This window comes from Tenrec ecaudatus, chromosome 3, assembly GCF_050624435.1.
Source record: "Tenrec ecaudatus isolate mTenEca1 chromosome 3, mTenEca1.hap1, whole genome shotgun sequence".
Classification (NCBI taxonomy): domain Eukaryota; kingdom Metazoa; phylum Chordata; class Mammalia; order Afrosoricida; family Tenrecidae; genus Tenrec; species Tenrec ecaudatus.
In genome coordinates this window covers 135,901,251-135,913,278 of record NC_134532.1, presented here as the reverse complement: position 1 = coordinate 135,913,278, position 12,028 = coordinate 135,901,251, and the positions used below count along the sequence as shown (strand labels likewise).

Genomic DNA, 12,028 nt, shown 5'->3' with positions numbered 1-12,028 from the left:
ATGATATGTTCTTTGATACCTGATACCTGATCCTATCATAGGCATTGGATTGTTACCTGTTAGATTGGATACCCAAACCTACCAGCCACTCCAAAAGAGAACAATGAAGTTGTTTGTTTCTAGAAAGAGTTACAACCTTGGAAACTTGAAGGAGAAGTTCGATTCAGTCCTAGTGGGTCACTTGATGAGCCAGGTGCTTAGGAAGTATTTGTTGGCAACATGAATGAATAAAGAAACCTGTCAGCTCAGGGTCGCCCTCCCAGGTTGGTGCTCCTCAACAGCCCAGCCTTCCCCCTCCCTCATGGCTCTTACCCTCCCTGCCAGTCCAGCCCTAGAGCTGGACACTGCTCCTTGGTTAGTCGAGCATCTTTACTGAATGGTTCTGTAGGGACTGCCACCGGGGGATGTTCAGAGAACCCCACAGCAGGGTTGTGAAGAATGATGCTAATGGCTTAGTGTATGCCAGCACTGCAGAGAGAGTGAGGAGAGAGAAATATGGAAGGGGGGGGGGAGTGAAAGAGACAGGGTTCTGGTGAGCAAGGAGAGGGAGGGGCGTGCGGTACTGTGTCGGAGACTTTAGGGAATTGCCAAAGGCCACTAGTTGGAGGAGCGTCTGTCTCCAAAGCATGTTTGACATGGAAAAACCGACTGCTGTGCTGTGTTGTTGAGGAGTCTTCATGACACATTGGATTAAGCACTGGACAGCTCACTTTAAGGCGACTGGTTCAAACCCATCAGTCTCCTCCATAGGAGAAAAAGGAGGTTGTCTATTCCTATGATGATGGATCATCCCAGAAACCTCTAAGGAGCAGTTCTAGTGTGTCCTATAGAATTACTTTGAGTTAAAATCAACTTGATTCTTGGGGGGGTTAATTTGGCTTTGTTCCCTTGAGCTGATTTGTGACTCTTAATGACCCTGCGTGACAGAACGGCATTATCCTATTGGATTTCCTAGGCTACAATTTCAGGAGCCCTGGTGGCCCAGTGGTTACAAGTTTGGGCTGCTAATTGCAGGGACAACCGTTTAAAACCACCAGCTTTGGGGCTCTCTACTCCCATGAAGAGTTACAGTCACAGAAAACTCAAGGAACAGTTCTACCCTGCTCTGTAGGGTCACTCTGAGTCAGTTGGCATCCACTTGATGTTCACCGGGATCCCTTGAGGTACTGTCAGACAAGCATTGGCCTGTTAGTGGCAAAGTCTACAGACCAAACTCACCACCTGCTCCTGGGATAAAGATGGGGCTCCCTGCTCTGCTGAGGATTTACAATCTCTGAAACCCTACCGTTTCTGAGTCACCCTGAGTCAAAATCAAGGCAATGGCAGTGAGTTTGGTTGGGAATCTTGACAGGGTCACTGAGTGGTCTCTTGCTTAGAAGCTGGAGGTGCTTAAGCTTTTAGCACCAGTGCTTCTTCAGAGCTCTGTGAGGGAGCATTTAAAGAGAATCTGCAACATCAAGGTTGTAGGCAGTCCCTTGCAGGAGGAGATAGAGACAAGTACCTACTAGTATAGAAATGTAAGGATTCCTGGTGCCACTGGGTGGGTGGGGGGAGGGTTCCCCTCAAGTATGGAAACATAGTTGTCAGCAAGTTAGCCAGTTTTATTCCCAGAAAGGGAAATAAAAGGCCTTATCAGGATTTGGAGATAAAGGACTGTATTCATTGTTTCAGCCTTGGCCCAAACGGTAACCCTTTAAGCCTCTTAGGCATGGCAGGTAAGTTAGAACTATCACTTACTTAATGTTTCCACTTGTATCATTTTGTTAAATGTGTACTAAGATAATTTAGTGACACTTTTTAATTTGAAAGGATGTATGAAAAACAAAACAAAAAAAGGAAAAAGAAACTACTGAAAACCAGTTGGGGCATCAGAAAACCAAACCCACAAGCTGTGGACCTGAATGTGGCTCATAGTGGCCCTATAGGACGGAGTAGAACTGCCCCATAGTTAGCACTCCTAAGGCTGTAAATCTTTAATGGAGAGGACAACATCTTTCTCCCATAGAGTGGATAGTGGCTGTGAACTGCTGACCTTGAGGTGAACAGCCCAGTGCTTATCCTAAAGGCCAACCAGGATTCCGCCTCCACTTGCAGTAAGTACAGTCAATTTACAAACATATGCAAAACCAGAAAGTGCCCCCATCCCCATGCATATAGTCGATTCTGAGACATAGCATATATATATATATATATATATATATATATATATATATATATATACACATATATACATATATACATATATACAGACAGGCTACTTCTACAGATATAAATAATAGTTCCCAGGCCTTCTGCTCAGATTGGATAACTTTAAAATTTTAAATCCAGCTCGGTTTTTAGAAGATACTCAAAAGGTTTTTTTGGGTTGTTTTTTTTTAATGTGTGTGTATACTGAACACCTGTGGTAAGTGAAAGTAAGCACTTAAAATTGTGATCTTTTCAACACCATCCACCACCACCCCTTTAACCCAAGTGTTGAATTCTTATGTGAGGATCCACTGACTTCCTTCCTTTTGCATACTTAGTCTTGTTTGCTGTCTGCCACTTGATATTCGTGCGGATACTGACACAGCCTGTGACCGAAAGCCATTATTGCTTAAAACCGAGCCTCGGTTTGTTTTTCTTCTCTGTAAAATGGGGTGTTATTGGTTACTTTGCCACTTTGCACTAATGTTTGCGTGCCATGCCATTTTTCAAAGGGCTTAACTGGGTGAGTGGCCCAGAAGAGACTCAGGGAAATGCTGCTTGCTCCTCATGGCAAGCTTGGGAACCCTGTTACTTGGATGGAATGATTTTGAGTAGCTGCCTCAAAATTAAAAGTGCTTTTGACCTTTGACATATGCAAGCCTGTTTGTTCCTGTAACGTGGGAGACGGCGAAGACCCATCTTCTAATGCCACACAACTCTTATTGCCGCTGAATCTTTTCTGACACCCAGTGACCCTCTGGGACAGCGGAATGCTGCCCCTGTCGGGTTCTGAGACTGCCACTTATTTTTACCAGAAGAAAACCTCTTCTCTCTGCCATGCAGCCTCTGATGGGATTGAACTGCCGACCTCATGGTTAGCAGCTCTGTGTGTTGCCTACTAGCCACCAGAGCTCTTTCTAATTCAAATGAGAACTTTGAATTCTGTCGCCAATAAGGTTTCTCAAAGTTCAGTCAAAGCAGCCCTGGTGGTGCACTGGCGAAGCACTTGGCTGCTCACCAAAAGTTCCGCAACTCAACCCCACCAGTGGCTGCCCAAGCAGAAGACCTACTGGTCTGCTCCTGTACAGATGAAGCTTGCCACAATGGGTTCAAGCCTAGGGCTCATTGTGAGGATGGCGCAGGACAAAGCAGTGTTGCTTTCTGTTGTGCATTGCGTTGGGGTGAGTGGGGACCCACTGATGGCGTCTCACAGCCACAGCAGTCGCTGTCACCAGGTCAGTTCTGACTCTCTGCAACTGTAGGGCAGGGCAGGAGCGCCCCTTTGGAAAGTGTCGGAGGCTGTACATCTTTGCAGGGGCAGACAGCCTCGTCTTTGCCTGTCCCTGTGAAGATGGCGGCCTGCAAAGCCCAGGGGCCAGCTCTGCTCTGTCCCACGGGGCTGTAGGAGTCAGAATTTACTTGCCGGCCTACGACAACCACAGATGTCACCCCTATAAATTCACTTACACCTGCTGCTCATGAGCTGCTATTTTTCTTTCAGATGAACAGACTTGCCGCGTCCCACTGATCGACAGCAATGGCATTTACCGAAAGAGTCAACAGCAGTAGCAACAGGTAAGAGTAGAATCTGTGATTCAAAGATGTGGCCATATTTAATGTCAGCATCAACTTTTCAAAGAATAAGTCGGGTTATTTTTGCAAGTTCCAGGAGTTTTTATTGTTTGAATAACAGCACACACGGAAATGGTGGCCACATTTCACTGCTATCTGTCCTTTGGTCCTTCATCTTCTAAGCACCTAGACATGTTTCTATGTATGCTACTAGGCATTTATTTTGATCACAAATGCAATCCAAATGTGAATTAATAAATGTTTTTTATCCTTTAATACTTCCCCCCACATTCCTTTAAATAGGAAAAAGAAAAACAAAGGTGCTCAGTGTCTTCTCGGAGCCAGTGTGGGCGTAGCTGTCCCCCATTGTTTTAAAAACGGACTGTGACTTGGTCTTCCCAAATCCTTCTTGAACTACCGCTCTTTCGCCTAATTCCAGGGCAGAAAACTATGGAACGCTTCACGAATTTGCATGTCATCCTTGCGCAGGGGCCATGCTAATCTTCTCTGTATTGTTCCAATTTTAGTATACGTGCCGCCGAAGCAAGCGCAAGTCGGGTTATTTTTTACAACTTGTGAACTCGCTGGCCCGGGAAAGTGTTTGAAAGTGCTGATTCGTACTACAAGAAGTCAAACCTGCTAGAGGACTCCGTAATTCCTTTAAACCTAGTCATCACTGCGCCCCTTAACTCGTGCCTTTCAAAAGGTGGAGGACGTTAGAGATTAGCATCCTAACTCTGTGTGAAAAGCACTGGCCCATTTTGCACTGATCTGGGGGACAGTGAATAGAATTCAGCCTCTGCTAAACCACTATGGGGGTGCAAGCCACTTAGGCTGGGACCTCTTTCTTAATTGTTTGGTTTTTTTTTACCTCTTTTCACCTCTCCTCCAACTTGGCACATTCCCATGCCGTCTTGAACATTACTAAATGCTTAGACTTGACTGAGAGGAGCGTATTAAGATTCAGAAGCAACTTTTAAGAATAGCTTATTTGACATCCAGGAGGAATTTTTTTCCCGTAACACAGCAACTCAGTTTTATCTATACTCTCTGCGATTCAACAACACACTGAAGTCTGAGACATGTGGATGTGAATTGTCTCACCTGTGCAGTCATCAGGCAATGATGGTGGATGTAATTTGGGACGATCCTTCCCACTCCTTCTACTTCTCTGGTTGACTCAGGAAACCCTGCTTCATTCCCAGGAGGTCCTGGTGAGGCTGTTGTTAACTTGGTACATGCGTCTCACCAGGAGGACAGCATGTGACTCAAGCCACAAAAGTCAAACCCACGGCCAGAGAGTTGGTTCTGACTCAAAGCATGTGACCCAGGCAGCAGTAAGCATCCTTGTGCCAGAGCCCAGGAAAGGGAGTAGGCATGGGGAGGGGGCGGTCATCAGTTTCAGTTGTCTGTACGTTTGTTCATGATGTTCAGCCTCACATAAGTTTAAAATGTTTATGTAGTTAAAAATCTTGTCCTTCAGACTCTTTGATAGTGTTTGGAAAAGGCTTTCTTACTCTAAGCTTGTGAAGATGATGTGCATTTTGGCTTCTGTTTGTGTGGGTTACTGCTTTTGTTCTTGGGGTATTTTTTTGTTTTTGCATTTAAATGAGAATTTGTCACCAGATGGATTTTGTTTGGTTCTTTTTGGTGTCCGGGAAAAAACTGATCTGCGATATTCTTAAAATAAAGTCTAAATTTCCATCCTCTCTTGAATGTATTTAAGGTTTAGTAACCCTAGGCTTGTGTTGTGAAGACTTGGCTCAGTGGATAATATATTAGGTTGCTCACCACAAGATCAACAGTTCAAAACCATCTCCTGGGGAGTAAAGATGAGGCTTTCTATGCGTGTAGAGTTACAGACTTGGAAACCCATCAGGGCAGTTCCATCCTGTCCTGTAGGCTTGCTAAGAATTAAAACTCACTCAGTGGCAGTGGACTTAGCTTTTGTTTGGGGCTTGCCTTGCTTTGTGACAAGGCTCAGATGGAATGGAAAGCCGCTGGGTCTATAGTTGCGTATCAATTTACTGTTCCAGCAGCTGGTTTTGACCACAGTTTTTATAAGGTGCGGACTCCTCCATGAGCTGGACCACACAAGAGAAGCCGGTGCCGCATCTGTTACAAACGTGAGCCTGCCTTGCCCCTCAGCTACTTCACAGTGTCGCGCACCGCCCCCACCCTCTCCCCCAACCCCCCCACCAATACCAACTCAGGCCAGCCCTGGCAGGTTCAGGGTTACTTGTTAGGCTGCTAACTTGAAGGGCAGCAGTTCGAAACCATCAGCCACTCCAAGGGAGAAAGATAGGTCTTTCTACTAAGAGCCCCCAATAACATGGTTTATTAAATAGAGAGAGAGAGAGAGAGATGCAGTCTTGGAAACTCACAGGGGCAGATTGCCCCTGTCCTACAGGGTCGCAATGAATGAGCGTCAACTCAATGACAGCAGTGCTTTCCAACGCATAGCAACCCCGCATGTGTCCAAACAGAACTGAGCTTGCTACGTTTTCAGGAAGGGAGTTTTCAGAAGCAGACAACCAGCCTTGTCTTGACAGCTGTCTCGGTCTGAGGACAGTTCACTCGCCAACCCTTCAGTAATCAGTCACTGCGGCTGATCAGCCAGACCAGGCCTGAACTTCTAATGCGGAACCTAGCAACTGGCATGCCAGCAGTTCTCTTCAGATGTGCCAAGATAGTGGTTTCCCCTCAGTGTGCCGGTCAGCCAGACCAGGCCTGGCAGCCTCCTGTCGATGTCCACGTGGCTGGTTTGTCCCAGAGCTGTTGTTGGGTGTCATGGGATCAGTTCCTCTTCTTGAGGAGCTCATCGCCCTGGCTGGTGCTGTCGGGGAAAGCAAGGGACTTGCAAACTGTAGGGTCGGTGATTCAAACCCACCAGTCACTCCATAGGAGAATGATGGAGGTCTGCTCCTGTAACAATTTACAAAGCCTCAGAAACCCTCTAGGGCAGGGGTTGGCAAACTGAGGCTCGCTAGCTATATGCCCCTCTTTGAGTGTGTACATGTGATTCTGAAGTACAATTGAAACATTTTAAAGGATATTATTCAGATTACGGTGATTTCATTGGTTTGTAGAAATATATGTATGTCTCTGCAAAGTCTTATAAACTGTGAGGGACAGGATTGGCTCTTATGTCTTAAAAGTTTGCCGACCCTTGCTCCATAGAGTCATGAGGAGTCTAAATTAACTTGATGACTGTAGGTTGGGTTTTTGTTGTTGTTTTTTATTAGTGACCATACATGGCAGAATAGAGCTGCCCCCATTAGGGTCTCTAGGCTGTAATCTTTAGAAACATAGACCACTGGGGTCTTCTCTGTGGAGCTGGTGAATTTTAACTGCCCATCTTGTGGTTAGCAAGTCCTCTGATGGAAGAAACAGGTTGAAGAAGCAGGGATACTTCCTTCCCAGGTCTCTCGAATTCTCACAGCATCCAATTCATCATATAGGAGAGCTGCTTAATTCCCAACCCAGCTGTGGATCTCTGACTTTTCAGTTCTCTGAGCCATCTGTAATGCATTTCCAGGTAAAATTTGTTTAGTCAACATCTGTTATAATAAGTACATTTAAAAAGTGTTAGTCTTTTTTTTTCCTTCAAAAAAAGAAAAAGGGTAGCCAATTGTGTCAACATCATTTATTAAATGATAAACCTTTTCTCACTCTGTTTATTCGAATGTTAATGTTTAACTTAACATCACACCCTTGGGTCTGTTGTTGGACTCTCTTGTTCCAGTGACTGGAGAAACAAATTCATGCACACTCGTGTGTGTGTGTATGTGTGTGTGTAATAGGGAACTTTATATCAAAGAGTAATTGTATATTAAGAAAACATCCAGCCCAGTAAAGATCAAGTCCATAGTCCTATATTAGCCCATATGTCTGATACCAATTCTCTAAATTCCTCTTCAGACTCATACAGCACATGCAATGACACCAAATGCAGGAAGATCACAGGCAAGTGGGTAGAAAGTCTTGAGAACGCAGTGGTGGTGGAAGCATCTCAGCACTGTTCTGGGTCTCCACATGGCCCCTCCAGCTCCAGGGCTCTAGCTCCATCAGTGTGTCTCCATGTGGCTTGTCAACAGGAATGTCATTTAGGGAGAGAGTGTATCTAGCCTCCAGTGTGCCTCCAAATGAGGTCTTCAAGCTGTGATCTGACTGACTGGCTAGACTCTACTGCTTCCCAAGTTGACACATGATGTAACTGCCACACAGGCTTTTTTTTCCTTTTCCCCTCACTGCTCCCCCCTCGGGGTTTTCATAATTTTCCACATTGGAGTGCATTTTCAAGTGTCCTCTGAAATCATTAGGAAACTGCTAGCAAAGTCCTTGCTGCTCTCTTGATGAGGACCCCTCTGCGACAGGGGTTCTCCACCTTCCTCATGCTGCGACCCTTGAATACCATCCCTCATGTTGTAGTGATCCCAAACATAACATTATTTTCATTGCTACTTTATAACTATCATTTTGCTACTGTTATGAACCGGGCGACCCATGTGAAAGGGTCGTTCGACCCCCAAAGGGGTGGCGACCCACAAGTTGAGAGCCACTGTTTTAAGGAGTCATTGATTAGGGAGTGTTGACATCGATAGAATGTTAATGCTGGGTTTCTTCCAAATGAATCTGAATACCAGCTTGGTGAACACTGAGGAAGATGAAGTTTCACTTTCCAGTTGTAAGGTCTTTCGGGGCAGTATAGACTATCAAGGTTTTCCAGCTATTGACATTATCGAGTGTAATTTCTAATAGGAGAATCGATTACAATCATTAATAGTATTGTCAGTGCTGAGATGGAAAGAGATTTTGTATTCTGTTATTAATAGATGTTCGCTGTTGTCGAAAATTGATCGCTTAGATTGGGGCACTGTCCTTTTTGCAGCAATGTTCTTGCAGCTATAGAGCGGTATTTCTATTATCTTTCCAACTCCTCACCTCCCTGATACACTCAGTATAATTTTAATCCATAATACGAGTGGCTCACTTGGGGAAAGTCCAAGTACAGCTCGGATTTCAATATATACCAATAATTCACTTGTTGGGGTTTTTAATCATGATGTGCTCTTAGTCATTCAGTAATCTAGGGAAAACGTCTTATGGGTTCATATGCAGCTGGTCATATTTACAAAGGAAATCAGTAGGTACTGAGTAGTTCTCATCAAGAAACACTGAATATTGGCAGCGATTGTGCAATAGTGCTTGCTGTGACTGAACAATGGAATGGTATGATGTTTGGATTCACTCCTAACAAAATGGTTTTGGGGGAAAAATGTTACCATAATCTTCTGAGCTAATCTCTCTGCCATGAATTTAACTGGTCCAGCAGATTCCCTTACAAGTCACTGTTTTCATGGGATTTTTAAAAAGTCACTTAGAATATGACTGAGCTGTACACTGTCTGTAGCCATACACTGATCACAGATATGTTAAAGCATGTTTTGTTCTGAGTAAGTCTGTGCATGTATTTAAAGAAGAAAGAAAATACATGCTACATGGGGCTGTCAGCGTGAGCCTCTCCTCTCTTCAGAGCCATCTAAAATCATGCATGTGGACAAATGATTAATGTACAAAGACAAATGTTTGTTTCAGTTCTTGTAAACAATAAGCTCATTCTGTAACTTCCAGATTTGTCAGCATTAGAGAATCGAGTCTGAGCTCTTCTATTTCTCCTCCTCTTCCTCGTAGTTTTTTCTAAAAGCTTTTACTGAAATATAACACACTGAAAAGTACATGCATTGTTGGTACAGTTCCATACATTTCACAGTAGTGAATGCACTTGGGTGCCAAATCAACTGACAAGGTATCAACTCTCCACAACCTGTCTCCTGTCTCATTTTTGCTATTGTTTTCCTCAAAGATTACCACGATTCTGACTTAACCCAGTGGATTTGTCTGCCTTTGGATTTTGTTAATATAAAGTTATATAGTGCATGTACTGTATACAATACATGTATACAGAACATGTACTAAAATTGGAACCAATACAGAGAAGATTTTCATGACCCCTGTGCAAGGATGACCTGCAAATTTGTGAGGTGTTCCATATTTAAATATATATGTGTGTGTGTGTGTGTGTGTGTGTGAGCATGCAGCATATATTGTTCTATGTCTTTAATTCTAACTTGATGTTTAGTTTTAGTCTTGATGTTACTTTTAGATTTTCTTTAGTGACCTTTACAATTTTAAATATCCTTCTAATATATTCTGTTCATGTAATATTAATTATATAATTGTTGAATCTTTTAACATTAATAGTCCATCAACTTCCTATTATCTAAGAAGATAATGTTAGCAAGTTTTACCCCTCTTCTTTCTATCCTTCCAGCTACCAGTTTTAAATTGCCCATATTGATAGCATATTCTACCTTAAAGCTTTATGTGAGCTTGTAAGCTTTAGCGGTAGGTTAATACAGTGAAACCTGCAAAAGCCAGAATCTGTGTGAAGTAGAAATATATGGAGCTGCCGTATATTCCTAGGTCTCTCAAGTATTTCCCCTTCACAGAAAGTGATAGAAAAGTTGTCAGAATGTGCCCTGCCAAGGATGGAAAACTCGAGAGACTTAGGAATATACGACAGCCCTGCAGGCTGCAGCTCCCAGGGTTTACCATAGTAAAAGCTGAGGGAACAATCTGCACCATCCTCATTCTGTTGGAGAAGGAAAGTGCGTCTAGGATTTCATTTCTCCATCATTGAGTCAAAGTGAAACCAAGAGTCTCTTGAAAGAGGAAGTTTGTATTGATCAGGAGACATGAACTCTTTGCGTTATTTTGTTGTTGATAGGTGCTCTGAAGGGGTCGCATGCATAGCTACCTGTTTGCACAGAAGAGCGAAACCTTATCCAGGCTCTGCCATCCTCATCATAGTTGCTGGGTTTGAGCCCATTGTGGCAGCCCTGTGTCACTCCGTCTCCCTGAAGGGCCTCCTCTTGTTTTTTGCTGACCCCGCTCCTTTAAAAAGCACGATGTCCAATGTTTGTGAGATGGAGGCTTGCTATCCTCCCCTCTGAGGAGCTCTGTAGCTGTACTTCGAAGACAGCTTGGTTCAACCTTCTGGCACGCTGGTATATTCAGTATTCTTGACTAACACTGTCATTCAAAGGGACCTGTTCTTATCCAGCCTCACAGTTAGTTTCTCATGCATGTGAAGTGAATGAAAATATCATGGCTTGGTGAGGCACACCTTAGTGCTCAAAATGGCATCTTGGTTATTTTTTACCTTGAGGATTTCTTTTGCAACAGATGGTTTGCTAATGCGATAGATTGCTTGACTTCTTGACTGCTGCTTCCAGGACCACTGGTTTTGGATCCAAGTAAAATGAAATCATTGACAATCAAGATTTTCTCCATGAATCATGATGCTGCTGATTGGACAGTTTTGTGTGTGTGTGTGTGTGTTCATATTGAGTTGTAATCCACACTGAAGGTTACAATCTTTGTCACATAGTCCAAAAAGCCATAGGTAAATATCTTCCCAGTATTCTTTGTACTATACCTGTACCTGCCATTATATACATATCCAACAGCGATATCCCTCATTCTTCATCACCTTCTGGATCTGGCTTGAATTTTCAGCAGTTCCCTGTACAGTAGAAGCTGATTTTAAATCACCTTCAGCACACTGAAAGACTGTATGTGTTGTTAGGTGAGCGGGACCTGGGATGTGTAACTCTCAAAGAACTGGGGACTGGACTGAAACTTTATAACTTGTCCTTTCTCTGTTTAACAGAGAGATGTTCATCTGCTGTATGTCAGGATCCCTGTTAGACTTGTGACTGACTGTGTTTTGTCGTTGTTGTTGTTGGTTTCTGGTGTGTATCTATATAAGATCGACAGGATAAGAAATCTTACAGAGACAGCAACTGGACTGACATTCCCTGGAGTGGGGATGAGTGGGGAGCCAATAATGACAGGTACAGCTACAGTAAGTAGTCTAAAATCGATGGCAAGGAAGGTGTAGCTTTAGTGGTTGTGTTTGATCAATTGAATTGTATCTGAGAGGAATTTCTGAGAGGTGAAAAATGGGTAAACATCATAGTGGGGAAAGAGGAAAGAAGAGGTCAACAAACAGATCTTGAGCTACTTATAGGTGTTTTTTTCTTTGTTGTTTTATTTCTTTTGTTGCTCTGTTTTTCTTTGTCTTGTTTTTGTGCACATTATTATCTCTGCATATCTGTCTAGATAAGATTGGCAGGATAAACAATCTGGAGGAGAAAACAACGGGACTGAAGGTTGGGGTTGAAGGGGACATGGGAGTGGATGG

At 43.6% G+C, this 12,028-nt stretch overlaps 1 protein-coding gene, 1 non-coding gene and 1 pseudogene across 3 annotated transcripts in view; 2 read left to right on the top strand and 1 right to left on the bottom strand.

Moving 5' to 3' along the window:
* Window positions 1–12,028, top strand: part of AFF1 (ALF transcription elongation factor 1) — a 280,369-nt gene that overhangs the window by 19,582 nt on the left and 248,759 nt on the right. For both annotated transcript variants that reach the window (XM_075544047.1, XM_075544046.1), the window contains exon 2: window positions 3,689–3,762. In XM_075544047.1, the coding sequence (XP_075400162.1) occupies window positions 3,725–3,762 (38 nt within the window). In that variant the 5' untranslated portion in view covers window positions 3,689–3,724. The remainder of the gene's footprint in view (window positions 1–3,688; window positions 3,763–12,028) is intronic.
* Window positions 4,204–4,310, bottom strand: LOC142443979 (U6 spliceosomal RNA). The gene has a single exon (XR_012783676.1). It is a non-coding gene; the product is annotated as a U6 spliceosomal RNA (small nuclear RNA).
* On the top strand, window positions 9,719–9,818 carry LOC142444019 (U6 spliceosomal RNA; annotated as a pseudogene).